At 32.9% G+C, this 25,495-nt stretch overlaps 1 protein-coding gene across 1 annotated transcript; it reads left to right on the top strand.

Moving 5' to 3' along the window:
- Window positions 1-2,063: 2,063 nt before the first annotated feature.
- Window positions 2,064-25,043, top strand: LOC119601667 (F-actin-monooxygenase Mical-like). The gene is made up of 23 exons (XM_037952768.1): window positions 2,064-2,217; window positions 2,363-3,365; window positions 3,430-3,821; window positions 3,884-4,113; window positions 4,184-4,316; window positions 4,378-4,838; window positions 4,895-4,956; window positions 5,657-5,905; window positions 6,997-7,482; window positions 7,876-8,145; window positions 8,211-8,688; window positions 8,788-8,903; window positions 9,091-14,758; window positions 15,076-15,092; window positions 15,613-15,771; window positions 16,013-20,506; window positions 20,808-20,840; window positions 22,553-23,018; window positions 23,173-23,377; window positions 23,442-23,528; window positions 23,603-23,703; window positions 23,823-24,043; window positions 24,113-25,043. Exons 1-23 carry the CDS (start codon window positions 2,153-2,155, stop codon window positions 24,116-24,118), a joined length of 15,402 nt encoding a protein of 5,133 aa, XP_037808696.1. The 5' UTR covers window positions 2,064-2,152; the 3' UTR covers window positions 24,119-25,043.
- Window positions 25,044-25,495: the final 452 nt, after the last annotated feature.

Raw genomic sequence — 25,495 nt, 5'->3', positions numbered from 1 at the left:
CTATAGACTAGACTAGATAGACTATAGACTATAGACTAGACTAGACTATAGACTAGACTAGACTATAGACTAGACTATAGACTAGACTATAGACTAGACTAGACTATAGACTAGACTAGACTAGACTATAGACTAGACTAGACTATAGACTAGACTAGACTATAGACTAGACTATAGACTAGACTATAGACTAGACTATAGACTAGACTATAGACTAGACTATAGACAAGACTATAGACTAGACTATAGACTAGACTATAGACTAGACTATACTACTCCGTCTACTAGCGAACTGGTCACAATTCAATTAAAAGTATTAAGCTGTAAGAAAATACAAAGTTAAACTTCTAAACAAATTACTAGAACTGTGAAAGCCCCTGGAAACTTTGTATGTAAAGCATACACGTGCATAAATAAATTAATAAGTAGAAAAACTTTAAAAGAATTTAATTTTAAACCAAAAAAAATTTTGCATTTTATATGTGGTTAGTATTTTTACTTTATTTCTAAACACATGTGATATTCTATTAAGTCTGTCTATCTGTCGATAGAACAACAGACTGCCTCTTTCTATTTATCGACCCACTTGAAGTTTATTTCTTGTTTTATTTTGTATATTATATGTATTTTTGTTATAGATTTTTATAACATAAACATTATAAAAACTCATGAAAATAAGAAATACATAACCAAAAAATAATGTATAAAAGAGTCGTTGGCGTTACCATTAGCCACACTACTTCGTTGTCTCGATTTATTGGTTAATTTGAAAGCACTAACATACGACAGCAATCTGGGAAACCCTTAGTTTTTTAAATAAAAAATGTTTAAAGAATTAAGATAATAATTTGAAACTTTTGCTAAAACTTAAAAGAAATTTTTCAACTGCTCCTCGTATTTGTATGTTGTACCTGTTGTTTTTAGTTTTTTTTTTTTTTTTTTTTTTTTAATAAACTTGATATTATTGTACTTAGAAAAATTTTTGTTAGTACTTGTATTATTTATTACATTTTTGTTATTGTTTTTTCTCTCTTTTTCTTTTAGTTATTGTTAACACATGTATACATTTATTTCCTTTATGCGAGATAATGTTTTTAATGATTACAAAAATAACATTCAGTTTCAATTAATCTATCGGATACCCGAGAAATATGTATTTTATAGATTCAGATAGATTCAGGTACTTACAAATTTTGTCTCTTAAAGTTTACTGAACTTATTGGTATATTTATTAAAATGTGTACATAAATATGTATGTATTAGAAATATTTAAATTATTTGTAGCAAGACCATAAATGTAGTTTAGAATTACAGTATAAATCCCGATATCAAAAATTTTTTCAGTAAAATACAGGTTGATTATAGAATATAATTAAGATAATACTATATATCGCGCTATTGACTATATTATAGACAATACCATAGACTATAGACTATACTATATTTTTAATTTAATTTGATTTATTTCAATATTAATCCTAGTCTAATGGCCATATTCGGTTACAAATTTCTGTTTAAAGACTAGGCTATAGACTAGACTATAGACTAGGCTAATGACTAAGCTTAATTATAGACTAGACTATGGACTAAGCTATAAACTAGACTATAGATAAGAAATCTAAAAATATATTAAAATTTCTTTAATAGTCCTATTTATGTTCATACTCAGAGAATGATTAATATAAATTTCTTTAAAATATTTAAATTAAATTGTCCTCAGCTTTTGTGTAAAATGGGCTGTTGTGTGTGTATTACAAAGTAAATTTATTAACATTAAGAAAACAACATTATGACAATTGTAGACATAAATAAATTCATTCAAATGATACATTATTAATTGATCATCTTGAATGTCTCCTTTAATGTTCTTTGTAATAAAATGCTTAAGAAAGAAAAAAAAGTATTCGCACAAACATTTTACAATTTTACAAAATATTATGGGTTCATTGACGTTTTCCTTCCTTTTTTGTTTGTTTTGCGACTATGAATGGATAATATTCTTTATTTTGTTTTACATTTGAATATATAAACACAGGTTGTAGGATAAAAAGTTTTCATTATTAAATAAACTTTCAAAACGAAAAGCAACACCTAAAGTAACGTGTTTGTAAGAAAAAGTTTAAAATTCTGTAAATTATTTATTAGAATAACCATGGCAGATGATAATACTACTATTCCTCAAAAGACTACCATTTATTATGTTTGCACAGTGAAGTGGTAAATTAAATATAAACAATTTGTTCAAGTTTTTGTAGAAAAAGTACTTTCATAAACAATGTTTAACTTTTAATTATATGTAATTCTTAATGGTTATTTTTCTTAATCGATTAATTAATTTTTGTTATTTGTTTTTTGTTTTCAGCATGAGTCGGTCAGCTCATCAACGCCAACAGCAAAAGCTGCAAATGCAGCAGCAGCAACTGTTGGCGCAACAGATGGCTGACAATGAGGCAGCCGCTGCTGCAGCCGAGATGTTTGATTTGTTTTGTGTGGCCACCACAATGCGTCAAATACTTGGCTTACATCGCCAAATGTGTGATGTTGTTGGCTTACGACCCGCCCCCCTTAATGAGTTCTATCCAAAGCTTAAAACCAAAGTGCGTTCATGGAAGGCACAGGCTTTATGGAAGAAATTCGATGCAAGAGCTGCTCACCGAGCCTATGCCAAAGGTACAGCCTGTACTGGGACAAGAGTGCTAGTAATTGGTGCCGGTCCCTGTGGTCTACGCACAGCTATCGAAGCCCAACTGCTAGGCGCCAAAGTGGTGGTGGTTGAGAAGAGAGATCGTATTTCGCGCAACAATGTTCTGCATTTGTGGCCCTTTGTTATAACGGATCTACGCAATTTGGGTGCAAAGAAATTCTATGGAAAATTTTGTGCTGGCTCCATAGATCATATATCGATTAGACAGTTGCAATGTATTTTACTTAAAGTAGCTTTACTCTTGGGCGTTGAAATTCATGAGGGTGTATCGTTCGAACGCACAATAGAACCAAGTGGTGATGGTTGTGGTTGGAGGGCATCGGTTACGCCGGCTGATCATGCCGTATCGCATTATGAATTTGATGTGCTAATAGGAGCAGATGGTAAACGCAATACGTTGGAGGCTTTTAAACGTAAAGAATTTCGAGGAAAACTTGCCATAGCGATAACGGCAAATTTCATAAATAAAAAAACTGAAGCAGAAGCTAAGGCGGAGGAAATAAGTGGTGTAGCGTTTATATTCAATCAATCCTTCTTTAAGGAGTTGTACCATACAACTGGTATAGATTTGGAAAATATTGTATACTATAAGGATGAAACACATTACTTTGTAATGACTGCCAAAAAGCATAGTCTTATCGACAAAGGAGTTATTTTACAAGTAAGTCTAGGTTTGGAATACAAAATTTAAAGTTTAAAAAATAATTAAAATTCTTTCTTAAAAGGACTTTGCAGATCCTGCGGAATTATTAGCTCCTATTAATGTAAATACTGAGAAACTTTTAGACTATGCTCGCGAAGCTGCTGAATTTTCTACCAAATATCAAATGCCAAATTTAGAATTTGCTGTTAATCATTATGGAAAACCCGATGTGGCCATGTTTGATTTTACCTCCATGTTTGCCGCTGAATCTTCTTGTCGTGTAATAGTGCGCAAAGGATTCCGTCTCTTGCAATGTCTGGTGGGTGATAGTTTGCTGGAGCCCTTTTGGCCCACAGGCTCTGGTTGTGCTCGTGGTTTCTTATCCAGTATGGATGCTGCATATGCCATAAAACTATGGTCCAATTCTGGCAATAGTACTTTGGGTGTTGTAGCTCAGCGTGAAAGTATTTACAGGTACATTAAACATTGTAAATTGGTAAAACAATTCATTGAAATGTTTCTTTTTAATATTGTAGACTTTTGGGTCAAACCACGCCGGAAAACTTGCAGCGTGATATTGGTAGTTATACGGTAGATCCCGCCACTCGCTATCCCAATTTAAATCGTACATCGGTAAATGTTTGGCAGGTTAAACATTTAATCGATACAGATGATAATAGCGTTTTAGAACAAACATTTATGGATACAAATGCTTTACAACCTACTCAGGTCGATACTCCAGTGCGCAGGAAACGTCGCAGTGGAGGTTTGTCTCAGATGGCTGTCACAGCTTTAAAGTACTTAATAACGATAATTGTTTTTTTCTTTATGTATAGATACTATGCCTTTAAGTACTGTATTACTGAGGTGGATCTGTGCCCAATTACATGCCTACGAATTTACCAAGGAACTTAAAGAAGTTTCAGATGTTTTTACCAATGGCAAAGTTTTATGTGCTTTAATAAATCGGTAATAATTTTGATAGAATTTGTGTTTAATTATAATTCAAATTATTTGCTTCTTTCTTTAGTTATCGTCCAGATCTAGTCGATTTTAATACAGTTAAAGATTTAAGCCCCGTGGAACAAAATGATCTCGCTTTTAAGATATTAGACAAAGAATTACATATACCACGCATAATGAGTGGCAAAGATTCATTACAATTAAGCAATGTAGAATCGAAAGTTTGGCTTAATTACTTAGAACAAATCTGTGAAGTATTTCGTGGTGAAATACCACATGTAAAGCATCCCAAAATTGATTTCTCTGATTTGCGTGAGAAATACAAAACTAACAATGCTCATGCCCAGCCGGACTTTTCGAAACTTTTACAACTTTCTACCAAACAAAAAGCCAAATCTCCCATACAAGATCTGGTGGATGTTCCTCAAGTGGTGCAAAGACGCTCTGTACTGGATGAGGAGAAACTAAAACGCCAACGACGTTACGAACAACAGTTTGTTGGTAATGCTGCAGGTGCAGGCAATGCAGGTAAATCTTTATATAAGGACTTATTTAATCATCAAAATAACTGATTTGTCTTTCAGCACAAACTGATACTCCTCGTCGTGCCAAAAAACGCCGAAGTGCTGATAAAGCTGCCAATATTGTGAGTAGAATTTCTGGATTTTTCTCGAATGTTATTTCTCATGTTATACATAGACGTTGAAAAGTGATCTTTCAATATGCAAACCATTGAATGGTTTTAAAACTTTGTATAAATTATTTTTTTGCTTTCATTTTTTTTGTTATATTTTCATTTTGTATTATATAAAATTCATTTTCAAATGATCTCTTAAGTTAAACTTAATTTTGTATAAATTTATATACGATCACTTTTCAATCAATAATATTATGTATTTCTGCTGCTATAATATAATGTATTGATTGATTGATAACTCTCATGTACATTAAAACAAAATTTTTGAATTATAAAGGTTCATTTCATAATAAATCATTATCATGAAAATACACATATTTTGGGTAATGACATCATAACATCATCTTCGTCATATGATCAGGTATTTCTACAATTGTCTTTGTATTGTATTGTCCCATTTTGTATGTGTCATCTTAAAATATTTTCAATTAGCCCATCTTCCCAAGAAAAGAAACAAAACCTCTTGTCTTAATATATTCGAAAAAAAAAAAAAAAATATTCAGCTATATAAATTAACAAAGGATTTTGCATAAAATGTTTGTGTTAAACAAATGTTTAAATGTACGCGATAGAAAATTGTTACATTTCCTATTAAAGAAAAATACAAAATTAAATTATTCCTTAAATAATTTTATATACTACAAATCAGGAGGAACGACAAAAACGTTTGCAAGAAATTGAACTGAATCGTCAAGATCGCCAAAGTAAGCGACGTCAGCAACGTTATCAACAAACTCAAAACTTTTACAAATCTCTACACATGCTACAAGCCAATACCTTCTTACGTGAAGCCGATGAAAATACTCCCTTTGAAGATTATTCGATATTTCTGTATCGCCAGCAGGCTCCCGAATTCAACGATCGTGTTAAAGATTTGGAAAGAAAATTACTGTATCCCGTAAGAGATGATCAATGATGTTTTTGAAGACGCATGTGCAATGAATTTAAGTGCTTGCTTTTGTTTTCGAAAATGAAATTTAATAAAAAAAAAAATAAAATGTGTTCAATGTTTTCTAACAGCTGACCTTAAATAATACTACTACATAAGAGTTATAACATTTAATTGTTTTTAAACAATATTAATAAAACAATAAGCGAACGAATGTTTCATTATTGACGTATGTATGTACATTATACATAGATGGATGTATGTTTGTATGTATATGGAAGCTTTGTTATTGTCGTTCTTTTTATCATTGCCAGAAATCTAATTTGATAGAGTTTAGTTGTGACAATTTATTTCAAATCTTTGCATCTCCTTTTTCGCTTTAAAAAAAACATATTTGGAAATATGAAGTGTTTAAGACGTTTTGCAATAATGCTTTTTAAATAAAAAACTTTATTTGGATTAACACTATGTAATATTTCAATAACATCAGGAAATTTTTTAATGGAGAGTTTTAGAAAGTGGTGTTAATGAAAAAAGCGATATTTGATATAAAAAATTTTAGTAAATTTTAACTTGTTTATATAGCTAAACCATGCTAGAGCTAACAGAGAAATGCCGAAAAGAAGCTTTACTTCAAGTATCAGAATTAATTCTGATACTTTTTTATAAAAAAATATGTTTTTAAATAAACCAAACTAATATTTTCAGTGTGTTGTTACTTTGTTTCTTTAATTGATTAATTAATTATTTATCTATTTAACTTTTGTTTTGTTTATTAAACTTTTATTAATATTATTTTTTATAACTAAATTTTATATTTTTTTCTTTTCGTTCCTTTCATAACTCCCTTTTGTTTTAAACCTAATTAATGCATTTTTGTTTCCTTATTTCCCTAAATTAAACAACAAAAATAATAACAATTAAAAACACTAAAACTAAAACAAAAAACACAATTTCCCATCATTTACACTTATACCCTCTACCTTTTTAACCTTATTTCCAAACACAAACTCCTGGCTGTAAAATATAAAAAAAAAATATTAAAAACAAACAAATCAAAATTCGTCACCCAATTGCCCTTAAAAAATACCAAAAACTAGGATCGTGAACGTAGTGATATACCTTCAGCTCTGCCTCGCAATGTAGATGAACAATTTAGCGATCGTATCAAATCTATGGAACAACGCATTTCATCACGTAATGCCTATGGCAGTGATAAAAAGCCTAAAGATTTAATGCGTGCCATAGGGAAAATCGACAGCAACGATTGGAATGTAAGAGAAATTGAAAAAAAAATTGAACAATCGAAGAAGACGGAAGTTCATGGACCCAAAGGTCGTGAAAAGGTGCCAAAGTGGAGTAGAGAACAGTTTCAGGCGAGACAAAATAAAATGTCAAAACCCACACGCCAAGATTCCGCAGAAGAGAAATTCAAAGAAATCGATCAAACGCTTAAGAATCTGGATAAACAATTGAAAGAGGGTAATGTGTTGGAAGTGGGTAAAGTTGCTTCAATAGCGGGGCAATTTGTAAAACGTGACGATACATCGGAAGAAAAGAATCCCCCTACAGTAGTACCAAAATCAGTGAGTACCATCATCATCTATCCAAACATTAAAAACCGCCACAAAAACACAAATTTTTCTATTTTTTATTTGAATTTTTTTTATAAATTTTTTATTTACTAGATTTTATTACTTAATTATTGTCCAATTATTATTTATGTAATTGATTTCATTATTTTCATTAACATCTAAAGAAAATCGCACTAACTATAGCAAATATAAATATCAAAACTCGCTGCTTCACAATTTCGAAAATTCATAAACAAGTAACAAAAACATCATCATTTACATACAAAATTAATAAAATTGTAACATTAACTACAATAATTATGAAATATGTTTTATTATATTAAAAGTTAAGATTATTATATAAATTATTTAATGACATAACATTTTATTGCCTCACATTCTCAGAGTACCAAAGTGGCTTTGGCCTTTAAGAAACAAGCAGCCTCTGAAAAGTGTCATTTCTGCAAGCAGACCGTATATCTTATGGAAAAATTGCAAACAGAAAATTTGGTTATGCATCGAGGTTGTCTTAAATGTCATCATTGTCATACAAACTTACGATTGGGAGCTTATGCCTTCGATCGTGACGATCCCAATGGTCGCTTCTATTGTACACAACATTTCAGATTACCAGCCAAAGCAATACGACCGGTGGTACGCAAACCAGGACAGAGGGTATTTATAAATTACTATTATTGTAATATACATAGATATTTCTCACTTTCCTTGTCTTTATATAGAAACCTACACAACAACAACAAAATGAGGCAGCTGCTAGTGCTGCTTCAGTGGCTAAAACACCTGTGCCTACATATATCAATAGTGAATCGGGTGATGAACCTAGAACGCCAGATAAACGTGGCCCAGTCGATAATGTTGCCAAATTGGATCTCTTGGAACGTGGCCAAACACCGGAACGCATAGAATTCGAAAATACCGATGCCATGTCAGACGGGGAACCCTCTGAAGAACATATTATAGATGAACACGAGTGGTCAGGTCGCAATTTCCTACCAGAATCCAATAATGATTCAGAATCAGACCTTTCAAGTTCAGATGACTCGGACCACGATTCAGATTCTGACATGTTCGAAGAGGCAAACGATTCTCCATTGGGTGCTCAAACTTTGCAACTGGCCTCTGAGTGGATTGGCAAACAAAATTATTCAGATACTGATGACTCTGACGATTCTTATGATTCCAGTGAGGGTATGGCAGGTAAGCAAATACAATTTAATTAAATTATATATTTCAGAAATTCTTCCCAGAGAAATGTTAATATGTTGTTTTTTTTAATTCAATTTTCACTCTTTTCAGACGACGGCAAAGACGATACAGAAGGTGAAGAATTTGCTAAAGCTAGAGAATTGCGCCGTGAAGAAGTTCGTTTACCACCTTTACCTCCTAATTTACCCACAGATACTGAAACAGAGGTAAGCAAATAAAATGTTTATATAATTTGTCTTCTTTTATTAAATATACCTTAAACTTTTTTCTTTAAATCATACGCACATCATCATTATAAAACAAAAAATTATATTTTTTGTTTATTTTTACATTTTACTTTATACAATTATGGTGTTGGTTTCATGTACAAAATTTAAATTTATAAAAATGTAGGTAAAATTAACTAGTGACGTTACCACTATGAATAATAAAGATTTTATCGAGAATAAAACAGAAAATGAAGTAGCAACTGAAAAAGAAAATAATAAGAATTTAGAAGTGGATACAAGTAAAGAACGAAAGGATTCTATTTTGTCCAATGCATCTGATATTTCGTTCAAGTCTGCTTCTTCGCTAACAAATGGCAATAGGAGTTTATCTTCTGTCACTAAAGCAGATATTGAAAAATTGGAACAAAATTCAGAGCACAAATTCAGTGCTGATATAGATGCTATTACGGAAAAATTGTATCGTTTAAATAATGTTGTTAAGATGAATAAGGATATAGAGACAATTGCCAAGGAGAATCTCATACGTAGCGATATTTTGAAAAAATTGACCATGAAGGAGAAGTGGTTGGCTGACAATAAAGCGGCGGCCAAAACGAAATTCGAAGAAAAGGTGGATAATTTCTTAAAACCCATATCAAAATTCAAAGATGAATTTTTTGCACCAAAAACACCAGCAAAGGAAGATAAGAGTGAAGAAAAGATCGTGGATTCCAAGCCACAAAACGGCTCGGATCCTTTTAAGCCAAAATCTAAATTTAATGATAGTTTGACTCCAGCAATTAAAAATGAGGAACAAACTGAAACATTAGCACCTAAGTCTAAATTTAAAACAGAGGCTGAAAAAAATGCTGCAATTTTAGATTTATTAAATGATTTAAAAAACAAAGAAAATCGCCCGCAAGCTAAACTGGAAGCCACAACAGCAAATAGTTCAAAAGGCGTACAGAGCAAAATCAATGCAGAATCAAAGGAAACTCCTGCTAAAAATCCTACAACCAGTAGATCGAATAGTTTTAAGAGCCAATCAGCAACCTCAAGTCCTTTAGTTAAAGCTAAAAGTTCCATTGATGCGAAAATTCCAAAATCTGACAGTAAAATGGAACTTGAAAATATTTTAAATATCGTTAAGAAAATTGACCTCTCAAAATCGGATACAAATGTTAAAGATAAAAGCAAAGATATGGGCCAAATGTTGTACAAAGTAGAAAGTAAGTTTTCCCCTAAACCCAATAAGAAAATGGTAGATAAGCTAAAAGAAATTGAAGCAAAAAGCTTTTCGGGAACTTTGGATTCTATAAAATCACAAATGGAAACTCCCACAATTAGTGCTCAAGCAGTGCCCTCGAATGTGGATCTATCAAAATATTTTCCAAATCAAAAACAAGAGAAAAATGCCTCAAATGCTTTGAACAAAAATCAGAAAACTCTTAATGAGATAGATCTTACCAAATACTTTCCCAGCAGTCCGGTACCTCAAAGAAGACCGTCCGTGGTAACGGTGGCGGATATATTGAAAAAGTCTCAAACGGAAAAAGCTTTAGACACCATGTCACCTGCAAAATCAAATACAACTGACAAGTCGGAAGCAAAAACAGCTCCCAAACGCCAAACCTCTTTGGGATCAACAAATTACAGTTTAAAAGATAATCAATTGGATGGAGCTATAGATATAGTAAAAAAGAAACCTGCTGCCAAAGTAGTTACTACAACAGCAGTGGCCAATTCAGGAAAAAAGGGTAATGTTAAGATAATAAGAAAAATTGTTCCAAAAGGTACTAAGGCCAAGAAAACATTAAACCAGAAGAAGACTGCATTGCCTAAAGACGATGATGATCGTATTTTAGACGAAATTCTAGAAAGTGGTAATGAGGCTCAACGATCTCCCAGTATGGAGTATCAGCAACTATTTCAAGAAGAAAAATCACCTAGTGAGGATATTTCTGATAAAATAGAACGTATTTTAGAGGAAACTGGCATAGATCTTGGATTACCAAAGAAAACCTCAAGCAGTGCCAATGATAAACGAAAGAAATTGCTCAAAGCCAAATCATTTGGAGAGGGTGAATTACAACGCAGGAGTAGTATGATTGTCGACAGCAACAACGATTTGTCGGAAATGGCAAAAGAAGATGGCGATCGTCCTAGTGGTGTGCAGAACATACTTAAACGCTTCGAATCGTTGAGTTCGATGGGTTCATCAGATCATGTCTTCAAATTGCGACGTATGGAATCCACAACAAGTAATTTAAATAAATCGAAAGAGTCCATAGTATCGCGTGAGTCGGACAATTTCAGTGATTTGGAAAAGACTATGGAATACTTAAAAACAGAGTGGCGCAGTGAGGCTACGAATTTCCTGCAAAAGAAACGAAATGATTTTCATAACAAAAAGCAAGCTAAAGAAAGTGAGGAAGAACCTGAAGAAAAACGTCTTTACAATGATTTGCCAATACAATACAGAGAATCGAAATTTGCTAAATTCTTTGGACTAAAACAAAAAAGTCCTGAGAAGAGGAAATCACCAATTAAAAAGAAAAAATCGCCAGAAAAGAAAAAATCACCCGAAAAGAAATTACAAAGCTCTAATGTAAACATGAATAAACAAGCCATCTACACTTCATTGGAAGAATTGGCTTTAATAAGTGTTAGTAAGCAAACAAATAATCCAACTTCTACCAAAGTAAGTCCCAAGAAATCGGAAGTCGTCAATATAGATAAAGATACTGTTCAGGAAAATAAACCAAAAGAGCAGATTTTGGAAAAACATGTTGCGCAAAATAAGAATACCAGCGAAGAAACGCCCGTTAATGTGAGACCTTTGGTAGAAGATATAAAGAATTTGCCCAAAACTGGCTGTGACAAATCTCTAAGTAGTTCTCGACGTGGTTCGCAGACTAGTCTACAGTCTCGCAGATTGTCTAATGCATCACTTACTGAGAAGTTAGAACTTGCAGCGGCCGATTTAGAAAAACATGCAACAACTGTAGAAGAATTAAACACTGATGTAAATTTAAATAAAACTATATTAAGCACAGATAATTATGATACAGATTCCTTGTGTACATCCATAAGTAAAAGTCCTAGTGTGGCTCCAGTTACCGTCCAAATGCGGGGCTCTTCAGAGGATGAAAGCATAGAGAAATTATTTAGTCAATTTTCCGATGAAATGCTAGTGAATGTAGAATTTGACTCGAATGATGAGTTAATAGCTATAACACCACGATCACCAATTAATAAAGAGGAGGAACATTTAGATGAAGATATATTAGACAGAGTACAATCCTTGGAAAGAGATGCTGATAAAGAATCATCATTAGAAATTGATGTCAATTCCATTGTCACTAAGATTCCTATGAATACTACTGCGAATGAATTTAATTTTCCGACTAAACCACAACGCAGACAAAAAAGTCTTTCATCGTCTAGTGATTCTCCTGCTCCCTTAGCTCCACAAAGAATAAAAAAGAAATTATCAAGATTATCACCAACTAATATGCCACCATCCGTGCAAGATTTAATGATGGTTGTTGCCAGAAACGATTTGGAAGCCAGTTTCGAGAAAGATAACTCTAAAAATACTACGAAACCATTAAAGTTTCCAAGAATTATAGATGAAGATGATGTTTTATTCGATGAATCTCAAACTCCATACAAATATTTTATACAAGACCAACCAGAAATATCAAAAAATATTGCGAAATCCTCTGAAATTGCTTCCCAAAAACCTTTAGTTGTAGTTACAAAATCATTAGACGATGGCTTTCAAAGTAATTTGCCCGAAAATGTTACAGAGTTTACAAAGGTTCTGAAACCCATTGCTCAAAACAAGGATACTGATTCCTTGGAAGATGATAAACAGAATACTTCTGATAGCAGCACTAAATCCAAAGAATCACAAACAAATTCTACAACGCCGACTGCTTCTACTAACAACCCCATGGAGTCACATTTAACAGTAGAAGAACATTTGCAACCGAAACCCAATTTAAGGGAGCCTTCATTAGAATGGAATATGGAAATGATACCAAGCAGTCCAATGCCACCAAGACGTAAAGGACCCGCAAGTGCTAAAACTAACTTATCGAAGCCTGAGTCAATAGAGAGTTTAAACAAATTAAAGAAAATGGAATCAAACGCCATCACTGAATTAAATACCACATCCAGTGACGAAAAATTCAAGGAAAGTGTAAGATCACCGGAAGAAAATGCATCACAAATCAAAAAAACAATTTTACAAAGTGAAACACAAGAGCAAAATCTTTCGAGAAACTCAGTTAAAGGGAAAGAAGTCCCATCACCTAAGACTGCAGATAGTATATCCTTATCATCTCTAAATGATAAAGAAAATGTAGTTAATCTGAGAGATAAATCACCCACAACTTCTATAAAGCAGCTTAATAACATTGATGCAAATACTGAGGCTTCTCAAAAACGTTTGATAGAGGAATTTGAATTAGAACGAAGACATGCTCTAATCCAACGAGATAAAGAATATCAAGTTATGGAAAAGCCTGAACTTAAACAATCATCTTCCATCGACAGTTCCAAGAGTAGTTCGAAAAAATCTACACCTTTAGTAACACCCTGCAAACAGAGTCCTCGAGATTCTCGACGTAGTTCAATACAAAGTTCCACAACTAACAGAGGTGGAACACCTCCGATGACAAAGCCGTTGGAGATACCTGAATCCCCAACTTCACAAACATCTCGCCGAAGTTCATTTGCATTTATAGAATTGTTAGATAATAAACCCATAATAGCTCCAATGCCAAAGAAATTAGACTTGCCTAAAATAGAAGATGCTCCCGAAAAGCCCGACAACCTTAACCAGCCCATTGGCGAAGATGTTAAAAAGAGACCTTGGCCAAAGTTGCAAGAGGAGGAAGATGAAGATGAAATATCGAAAGATGAAAGTGAGGGCTCGAAGAAGTTTGCCTCAGAAAAAGTAGAATATGCAAATATTCCTGCCCATTCTGGACGTAATCGTGAATGGCCGGATGGTAAGACTGTTTTTAGTAAAAAGGAAAAATCGCGTTACAAGCCACGTTCGGAGACACCTGAAACAAATCGCAGTTCTTTTGATGCTGTCTTAGAAAAAGGAAATCCCTCTTCTAAATCAATAACCGATTTACGAAAACTTCAGTCACCATATAATTCCAACTATTCATTGGCTACAACTGGTCAAACCGCTGTATCTTACTCCAGCAATGATAGCAGTGAAATAGCTAATCGAAACGTACATGTAACCCCACAGAGACCCACACGTCATCACAAGAATACAGCAGCAACATCCACAAGCGGTGATGATGCTAGCACTCAAATGTTATTGGAACGTAGTAAGCGTCTTCATAACCGTAAACGAGATTTTGTCAATGAGCGTGTTGTCGAACGTAATCCCTATATGAAGGAAGTCATTAACGAAGAAAGGCGTAACTCTGGCCATCTTAAAAATGATTCAGATGATGACGATGATATAACAACATATCGTCCTCGACATTATACCTCCAGCTCGATAAATACCACCAGATTTCCTTCTTCTCGAGCCTTGGGTAGAACAAATACTTCGTCATACAATTACGATTATGTACCTACTTATGACACGTCCTCATACAGCTCCAGGCGTTTACCTACCGTAACAGGCTTACCCTCAACTTACAACCACTTGTCATCACCGTTAAATAGTGGAAGCAATTATTATTATAAACCCTACACTTCTTCATCGACTCTAGGTCATTCTGGAGTCCGTTCATCTTACCTCACCGATTATTCTAGACGTTCTCCTTCCCAGCTAAGAGATCGAGGTGATCTTTCTAAAGACTCTTGCGTTTTATGTTAACAACTCTCTCCAAAATCCAAATCATACTCATTTTACTCGAATAACATTTGGAGAAAAATGAAACCAACACACCATAAAACCAACAACAAATAAAAAAATAAAATAAAAAACAATTCCAATTCCAACCATTTCAATGCTTAATTGCATACAAAAATCAAGCCCTGTAACACCAATCCAGCCCAAAATACCCAAAATCTTTCCATCCGCTAGCCCAGCCTCTCTGCTCTTGGTGTGCATCAATGATAAATAACAATTATCCAACCTCTTTCTCTTGGTTCTTACAACTCCTTAAAAAAATACATAAAATAAAAGCGAAAGACAGAGAGAGAGTGACCGATAATTCGAATTGATTTGAAATAAAATGTTAAAAAATGTAACTACCGTGGGTACGATCTTAGAAGGTAAAATAACGTTTATGTGCCAAACGCTGAATATAAAATGTTTCCTTACTGTTGTTTGCTACGCTACATGGAATTAACAAATGAAAATCTAAAAAATAAAATACGGAAAGCTGTTGAAATATACCTCTAACCTCTGCTATTGTGTTTTTTTTGTTTCTTTTTCTGACCATTCAATTTTTTTCTTGTCGTTTTTATAATGCTCAATGTAATTTTCATTTAAGTCTTTCAAAATTTAACCCTCTAATGTTGTTGTTTAAACCTTTTTGGATCGTACCTAAAAGGCCTTTCTTTTTAACTCAACTCTTTTTTTTAGTTTCGTTTCTTTTTATTATCTTTATGCATGCGTTTTTTTATTAAAATGATTGTTTTAATTTTATTTTTATTGTTAAATATTTAATAATGCTACTAATTTTGTAAATGATTTAATAAAATTGAACAACAATTACAGGTGCAAAGTGAATCAGAGACATCGTCACCTGATGAAGTTGAACTTAATTCTGCAACAGAAATTTCAACAGATTCGGAATTCGATCAAGATGAAATGATACGCGAAACACCAAAAATTTTCATTGATGATACACATTTAAGAAAACCAACCAAAGTACAGGTATGTAGAGATTAAAATTTTTAAAACGAAAATGTCATTAATAGTTTAATCCCCATTACCACATTATCTGGTCATTACGAGTCTTTACTTTGTACGAACAATTAAAATTTTTTTTATAAAAACTGTCTGTATATATTTAATACAACACGGACTAGACCTTCTCTTTAAGATATTCACTATAAACGTCTTAAATATTTTAATATCAGTGCTAACATTCCAATTTTAATTTTTAAAAATTCAGATTAAATCTACTGTTATACCACCTTCAATGAGTCAAAAATATAATAATGTCGCCAATACCCAGCAAGTCAAAGGTGGCACTTATTTAACAAAGTACCAAACACAACCACAGCAACCCGTAATGCCACAATTTAAACCACTAGTCCAAGTGGATCCCTCCCTTTTGAACACAAATCGCACACCCTTACAAAATCCTCGCCCAGGAGATTATTTACTTAATAAAACGGCCAGTACCGAAGGCATAGCGTCGAAAAAAAGTTTAGAGTTAAAAAAACGTTATTTGCTTGGAGAACAAGCTAATGGTAATAAGATACAAAAGTCTGGTTCTACTTCCGTATTAGATTCACGCATACGCAGCTTCCAATCAAATATATCGGAATGTCAAAAGCTCTTGAATCCCAGCAGCGATATAAGTCCTAGTATGAAAACTTTCCTAGACCGCACTAAGCTGGGTGAGAAAGCGGGAAATGAATTAATGAGATCCGCCACCAATAATATACTCAACGATCTGAAGGTGGAAATAACAATACAAAAAGCATCATCTACTGCTTCCACAGACAATGAAAAGGAAAATGTTTTTGTAAATAGTAAAAATGAACTTAATAAATGTTTGGAATATTCTGAGACCGTAAATAATACCTTATTGGAATCTATTAATAAAAAATCGACTCCTACGACTCCAACTAATAATAAAAACATAATTGAGACAATTGATTTAGTTACACCGGAAAAGGAAAGTGCAATGGATACATCGGATAGCAATAAGGTGATCGATTTAACGGGTGATTCCCCAGTGAGGAGTAATCGTACTATAATCGAAGCAGCTGTCAAACCTGATTTATCACTCGATGTCAAACAATGTATACCAGATATTTTGGGTCACATAGAGAAGAAGGAGGAGGTAAGCAAATCAAAAGAATGTACACCAACTGCAGAAAGGCAAAAAGAAGAGGACGAGGTTAATTTAATTGACAACAATATGGAAAAGGTAGATGTACCGGAAAAATTGGAAGCTATCTATGATAATGAAATAGAAGATGTACAGATTGAAGTCCCCAATATAGCTTGGAATACAAAATCCGATAATCTTAGTTCGAGCAGTAATTCTAGCTGTTCGTCACATTCTTCAAGTTTGGAGGATATAGAGCATTACATATTGGAATCAACCACTAGTCCAGAAACACACAATAGTGCTGGCCTCATGTCATCTTCAGGTGGCAATCATCAGGTACCTAGACTAGAAATACATGATACCTCCGGTACTCTCATGCAAATCGATAGTTTAATGATAATAGATGGTAAATATATAGGTGATCCTGAAGATTTGAAATATATGGAGTTGCCAGAAGGAGTAATTGTTCCCGAAGTGCCAGCAGTTAAGACAACAGAATTAGAAGATGAACATGAAGTGGATGTGGAACCAGTCACAGCCACCCCAGAACCCGCCGAAACCACTGTAATTGAGGCGGATAAGTTGGATGTAATTAAAGATGTCGAAGAAATAGTAGATAGGGATGTAGATGAACCGCCACCACTGCCAGAAATAGGGCCACCACTGCCAGAAAAAGGACCACCTAAAATTAAGCCTTCTAATCTTAAGTTTGACACGAAAAACGAAAACAAAATTGAAAGTCTTAAAAATCTACCTTTGATTGTAGATGCCTCCTCAAAGGACTATAAGAAGGCAGTCAAACCCATTACCCTGAATCTAACTAGCGCACAAAAAACACCGGAAACTCCTACAACACCCAAGGGAAGTTTCCTTCAAACACCTACTTCGCCTCTAATAGATATGGATAAAACTCCTACTGGTGAGTTGATCTCACGTGGTTCAGATTCTGAAACAGAACCTACAGGTACCGCACAAATTCTGACAGAGACTGAGTTGTCGGACTGGACGGCAGATGATTGTATTTCTGAAAATTTTGTTGATATGGAATTTGTCCACCACTCAAATAAAACAAATCTAAAAGGCGGCAAAAAAGATAAGAAAAAGAGAGGTCTACCCACAAGCAATGAGGTGTTGCAGGAAGTGGCTAAAACCGCTCCAGTGGCTGAATTTGAGGGTATTCTCAAATCAATTGATATTGATGATATTGAATTTATGGACACAGGTTCTGATGGTTCGGGAACCGAACCTCTTTCCGCAACAAATACAGCTTTGCTTCGTAACCGTGGCTACGTTGAATTCGTAGACAACTCTCCAAAACCTAATAGAACTACAGCACTAAGTGCAGTATATGGTGCTGCAACATCCTCAAAGGAAAGTTACAAACCCATCCAGACAAAGAGAGACGAAAAACTGGGGATTGACTATATAGAACAAGGGGCTTATATAATGCTTGATGACATGAATAAAACTCCTGTAAATGAAGCTGCTAAAAATATTCCTTCCACACTAATGACGCAATCACTTACCGACTCTAGTACCATTAACGATGTAGAAGACGAGAGTACTTGCGCTTTATCGTCACAAATGCAACTAACATCGGTTGATACCAGCACCACATCAAAACCAACACAACAAATGACTACCACGGAAGAAAGCGAAGCTTTAACTGTAGTCACTAGTCCATTTGATTCTTCTTCACCACATACACCAAATTCAAACAAAATGGGAAAAGAAAGCAACACCGGCATTGTGCTGGAAAAGGGTGACAGTTCAACACCTAGTAGCTCGGATAGAGCACCCAAATCGTCACAATCAACTTCATGCACTAACTCGGCCACATCCTCCAGTAAAAATACTCCTCCACGACAACTAACTAAAGATCCTCTTATGGCAACCGCAGACAATTCGTCATTGAGGAAATCAAACGACGAGTTGTCATATGAAGAATATGTACGAGCTTTGCAGCAGAAGATTGTACAAATTTCTACAACTGCTCGTGGAGATTCATTAGAGGCTCGTAAACAACGAAGGAAAAGCTCAAAAGGAGAGGCTCCAGTAGCCTTATCAAATCCAAACCAAACTGTGATAGAATCAACACCAACAACTACAACCGCATTAACTACAACAACTAATTTAAGATTAGATAAGGACGACGAAACTAAAACGAATCAAACAATCACCGCTTCACCAGCAAACGTCGCTGAAACAGCAAATGCAAATACAACCGTTGCAGCAGTATTACCCACACAACTGAATAAAGTACCTGAAATTCCGACGCTTACAAGCAAGCTGGAGGAAATCACCAAAGAACGCACCAAACAAAAGGATCTTATTCATGACCTGGTCATGGACAAATTACAATCGAAAAAACAATTGAATGCGGAAAAACGTTTGCACCGCAGTCGTCAACGTACAATGGTTACAAGTGGTGGTGGTGGCTGCGGTCTCGGCGGTGGTGGTTACTCATCAGGTTCTAGTCTAAGTCCCACGCCCAAATTGGCGGCAGCTAACTCTACCACTGATACAAATTGCACAAATCAAGCTCACTACCATGTATCCACAGCCGCGGCAGAAACATCCTCATCTTCTTCCAACCGAACACCAGCACTGCGTCTTCTGAATACAAACTCAAGCTTTAAAGAGAACAATCCCTCGACTTCATACACTGCAGCTTATGGCATGGAAGCTCTATCGCCCACTCGAGCTAAAGCCTACAAACAACGTCCGTTTAGTGAACACTTGGAGGGAGATTCTCTAAAATCATTTGAACAACGTTACAAAATCAATAAAACACCCTCATTTTCCTATGCAACAACTCGGCAACAGCATCCGGTGGCGCAGCCCACATCTTACTCTGAACTTTCTACCCCTATTCCACCAATGCGACAAAAACGAAATGGCGAAAGTGTTGCAACAACACCAACCGAAACGAATAAAGAAACTAATTTTTCGGTATCCACTGAGAATCTTAGAAGTGAAGCTAGAGCTCGTGCTCGCTTGAAATCCAATTCCGAACTGGGACTCAGTCCCGAAGAAAAAATGCAGTTACTGCGCAAGCGTTTACAAGTGGATGTGTGCACAGATCCAGAACCCGTTAAAGCTTTACAATCTTCATATGAACGACAAATAAGCAACAGTAAACGTGAAAATAAAATGAGCTGCTCGAAAAGTGTTAACGATCTGGCGTATTTAACCCAATCACAAAAACAAAATACCGACAGTGTTGGTAACGATTCTAGAGCAACTGATTTTACCTCAGATCCAAACCTATTGATTTCATCCACACACTCGACCTCTGCCGCTACGGACAACAGTAAACAATTGAAAACGAAATCCGGTCGTAGAGTTAAAGATCCAGAACGACGAAAATCATTAATACAATCTTTATCGAGCTTTTTCCACAAGGGACAGCAGAATAAGGAGAATAAACAACAACAAAAAGATGCCACTGCTTCGACTAGTGATGGCAACTCTGCACAGCCAGAGCGTCCTGGCACTGGTGGTGGCAGTAGCAGCACATCTACATCACAAACAGTTTCTTCAGGTATCGATGGTGTTCTAAGTCGTTTTCGTATATCACCCAAAACCAAAGAGAAATCGAGGGTAAGTTTACATTTTTTTTTTCCAAATTTCTACTTTTATTTTTTTCAACCAAAAATCATGTATTTTTGTTGTATTTTGTAAATATTTTATGTACTATTTTATAACGTAACAGTCTGTCTTATTGGTTTTGGTTGGGGGTTTATTAATTTTTTCTATATATAAATTTCTAATCTGGATTTTGGTTAAATTTTCGTTTCAATTATTATTTGGGATTTAAAAATTAATTTAACTTTAATTTTCTAATAATGTAGATACGATGGGTTTTATGTATAATTCTTTATGTGTTTCTAAATATTTTCAGTCTTGCATTGAACTCAGGAATTTCAGTGTTGGTGTAAGCTCCATTTAACTATTAATGTTGTATATTGTAGTTGTAAATTGTTTTTTTTTTTTTTTTAATTTGTCTGCATCATAGGCTTGTGAATTATTATTTTATTTGTTAAGCTATGCTTGACATGGATTTTTTTTAATAATTGTTTCGCATACTTATTATAATTATTTTTTTTATCATTCTGTATTTTTAATTGCTCGGCCTGCTTTTCATTGTTGTCTTGTATATATAAAAAGCTATTAGTGTTTTCCAATGAGAGATGATTGTTTATGAAAATAATATATTTTAAACTACTCAAAGGTTTACAACATAGTTTTCGAACTAAACTAAAACTATAAGTTTTTAAAAGAAATTATTTTGGGGAACGAAATATGTGTTAAATAAAAATAAAACTGTTTTTGTAGAAATTTTTGTTTTTAGTTATAGAAAATAGAAATTTTGAACATCGTAAATAAAAGTGCTCACTTTTTTAAAAGAAGCATCGACTAATAATTGCTTTCACAATATTCAGTTGTAATAATTGTCATTAAAATTACCATCTCATATTGGAATACACTTTAAATACGAATAAATGCATATAATATTGTATCCTGTGCTGCAACAGCTTAACAACAATGCTTAATGAAAAAACTGGTTAAAATTGGTATAGAGATTATCTTAACAATATTTTTTTTTTTGGTTTTTTATTTTCTTCTTTTTTCCCTTTTTGACTTTTTTGCAGAACGATTAATTTTATTTAATTTAATTTTATGAGAAATTATGAAATTATGTCCGTCAATCAGTCTTATGATGAAATCCAGTCGTCTTTTATGATTTTTTTATTAATCAAAATATTTTTTTATAAAAAATCACAATGATGCCATTTTATTATTTATTATTATGATGCTCTTTGTAATTGTTATTATAATTATTATTTTTAGTTTCTTTTTTACGGATAAATAAATTGTAATTTTTTTTAATATTGTTTTAAGGCATACAGTATATTTTTATTTTTGTTTTCTTTTTTTTAATAGTTGAGTGCAAATTTTTTAAGTAATTTAATAAAAATGTTTGGCAATACATTTGTATTAATTTGATATTGAAAGCACCTATCAAGTCCAGTGGTATTTTTCTAAATTATTCTTAAAATTAAATTCTTTATTTTAGGTATTTTTCTTATTTGCACTCAATTTTATAATAACTTTTAGATTTTATGTTTTGTTTTGGTTTTGGTTTTAATATTTCTGTAGGTATAGTGTGTTGAATCATTAGATTTGTTCTGGTGATCTTTGGAAATCCTTGTTACCTTTTATTCCTTCACAGCTTTCAATTCCCCACCAAAGTATACTTTTTCTACACTCTTTTTTAAAACTAAATTTCCAAAAAAGCATGTTAATACTTTAATAATTTTGAGAATGAGTAAAGCGAAGTAAAAAGTTTTTATAATCGATTTGTTTTCTTAAATTTATTTCCATTTTAAAACATGCTGCTTCCTTGGCTCGGCAAAAAAAAAAAAAAAAAAAAACAAAAATTATTTCCAAAAACCAAACTTATTATTTAAACCAAAAAAACACCAAACCAACCATACATTGACTACATTCTCTTAATTGATATTCTTTCTTAAATCTTTAATACCAAACGCTCAATATAATACAAATCAAAATTATTTTACTTTTTTTAAACCAAATACAAATAACAAACAAAAAAAAACAAAAAACATTTATAAACAAACTCAGGATAAGGAGGATTATTTATACAATATGGTCAATTATACTGGTAGCAGTCCAACAAGACGTTTGAGAACCTCGTCAGCTTCCATGGCCATGACATATGAGTGTCAAAATAATCCTGATTTTCCCATTAGAACACAATTAACGCATACACCCTACAGTCATTCACAAATAAATAATTTGAACAACAGCAACAGTCGACATCGTCATTACGACCAACAGCAGCAATACAAACATCAACCGCAACAACAGTCATCAGCAATAGCACATCACAATCAAAACTTTTCACACACTCCTACCAAGAAATCATCATCTTCATCAGCCCTGGCGTTTTCATCATCTAGTCCGCAATTGTGTGTGAATAAATCACAATCAATGACAAATACAAATACCGCCGCCGCAGCAGCCGCTTATGACGATCAGACACCGCCTCCCATACCGCCTTTACCACTGAATTATCAAAGATCTGATGGTTTGTTTTCTCTTTTATAGTAATTTTTTCATTTGTTTTTAACCAATACAAACAATTCTTTTTTTTTTTTTTGCACCTTTGACTTATTGATTTCTTTCGTTTTGTTTGTTATAAAGTTATTAAAATGTTTATATTTATTACAAATTTCCCTTAGACGAGAGTTACGCTACCGAGACTCGCGATCAAAAGAAACAGCGTGCAATATCGAAAGCTGTTCGCCAAGCTGAACTTAAGCGATTAAGAATCGCTCAGGAAATCCAGCGTGAACAAGAAGAAATTGAAGTGCAATTAAAAGAATTGGAAACACGTGGGGTACTCATTGAAAAGGCTTTACGTGGTGAAGAACAAAATTATGAAAAGTAAGGACTTAATTTAAAAAACAATGTTTTTAAATTTATTTGTATATTATCTGGAATTTTTCAGTCCGGATTCTACTACTAATGTGGGCAGTAGTGATGAGAAACTCTTAAAAGAACTTTTAGAAATATGGCGTAATATAACACAACTTAAGTAAGTGTTAATAAAATGTTTACGTGGTTATAATTTATGTATTTTATTGGATATTGTTTAATATATTTTTCTAGAAAACGAGATGAAGAGCTTGGAATTCGACAACAAGAACTACAATTAGAACATCGACATGCTCAGCTTAAAGAAGAACTTAATTTGCGTTTATCCTGTAGCAGTAAGTATTCATCTCAGTCTCATCTCTTAATAATGAAGATTCTCAAGAATGCAATTTATTAAATTTTCAACAAAGTATCGAAAACTCTAAAAATTACTTTTAATTAATTCTAATTTCAGAACTAGATAAAAGTTCTGCAGATGTTGCAGCCGAAGGAGCGATTTTAAATGAAATGTTAGAAATTGTAGCCAAACGAGCCGCTTTGCGACCATCAGCATCTAATCACGATTTGGCTGGCAACTCCGATCTATTAAGAGTTGGAGATAAAGCAGCTGCTTCAACGAGCAAATTACAATTGAGTTCAACTCGTGGACAATCAAATGATAATGAAGAATCAAATGTGAGTAACAATTTTAAATCTTTTTATAGTTTTTCCAAAATAATATTTCTATCATATTTACATTTTCAGATTTGAAATCCTAATATATTTTTGAAAATACTCGCCATAGAAATTTTGATGGAAATTTTTAAATTATTCAACTAAATTCCAAACTATTTACTAAAATATTTTATTAAGCAATGATGTAAGAAGTAACAATGGGCCAACTAGACCAGCAAAAGGAAAGAGAACAAATAAAAAAATAAAAACTTAAAAAGAAAATCATTTAAATGAAAGCCTTCTTAAAATGCGTCATCGAAATCAATTAGTAAACTAACTTGATACAATTTTAATATACATTATTATTAAAATAATAATCGATTTTAAACAACCATATAAATTTTTCAAGCAAACAACAAAAATAATATTAATATAATTACTATTAGCTTCTCTCAATTTCTCTCTATTAAGTAAGCGTTATGCCAAATATAAAATGAAAACTTTTGGATTAATTCTTTGGAAAAAAAAAACAAAAAATACAAATAAAATGAAGTAATATGATTTTTTTTTTAATTTATTTCTTCACAAATTGTATGTTTTACCTAATTATAATGTTTAAAAACAAATTACATTTGTATTTTGTACTTTTGCATGACCGACATTCATTATTAAAAACTGTCCTTTTTTTCGCAACTATAAACGTAATTTTAAATGCAAATAATTGTGCTATTTTTTTATTATTTTTATTATTATTATTGTTTAAACGATGTCTGTGTATGTTTTATTCAGTTTTAATTATATATTTTATTTATATTTTATGTATAAATGTATTCATTTACATTTTAAGTGTTTTAAATAATTAAATTTGTTTTTATGTACTTTTAATTTATACAAGTTTTGTTAGAAAATTTGCTGGAAATTAAAATTGCAACAATTGTTTCTAAACGTCTATATGAATTACCAGCCAATAAACAAAGCTACATAATTTATTAAAATGTATTTGTAAAAAATTTGAAACGAATTTATTGGTATTGTTTTTTTTTTATTTTTATAGTTTTATTATATTTTATTGAAAACAGTCAATAAATATGAAATAATGTAGTAAATAACTATTTTTCATTTTAATTGAGAACGAGGTAAGTAAATAGTTTAACAGCTTTTCTCTAAGTGTATGTGGTTAAAAGTAAAGCCTTTAGGCATGCTTTGTTTTTATAAAATTATAAAAATAGCGCCATCTAGTGTGATTACACTTGTTTGAAACGTGCAAAAATAATTGCTTAACTGTGGCAACATTCTGCTTTAAAAAGCTTTGGTCTTAACAATGTTGCCAGATCCTGTTTTTAAAAGTAAGTTTAAGTAGTTAGAAGTCTTTATTTGTAAGTAAAATAACAAATTTTCAACTTTTGGAATTCAACATTTCTTACGTTGTAAAAAAATAAATATGTTTTATAACAAAACATACAAGGTAGGGTT

Source organism: Lucilia sericata, unplaced genomic scaffold (genome assembly GCF_015586225.1).
Source record: "Lucilia sericata isolate MDLA Ls3-8-SP2 unplaced genomic scaffold, ASM1558622v1 Contig000185F_arrow, whole genome shotgun sequence".
Lineage (NCBI taxonomy): Eukaryota > Metazoa > Arthropoda > Insecta > Diptera > Calliphoridae > Lucilia > Lucilia sericata.
This window is presented reverse-complemented; position numbering and strand designations above follow the sequence as displayed.

What these genes read in the sequence shown, in the direction of transcription:
- LOC119601667 (XM_037952768.1), top strand. Translation starts at nt 2,153, where the DNA reads ATGGCAGATGATAATACTACTATTCCTCAAAAGACTACCATTTATTAT. An exon ending in TACGCAAACCAGGACAGAGG is followed by an intron (nt 8,146 to 8,210) that starts GTATTTATAAAT and finishes GTCTTTATATAG; the next exon opens with AAACCTACACAACAACAACA. An exon ending in GAAGAACAAAATTATGAAAA is followed by an intron (nt 23,378 to 23,441) that starts GTAAGGACTTAA and finishes GGAATTTTTCAG; the next exon opens with TCCGGATTCTACTACTAATG.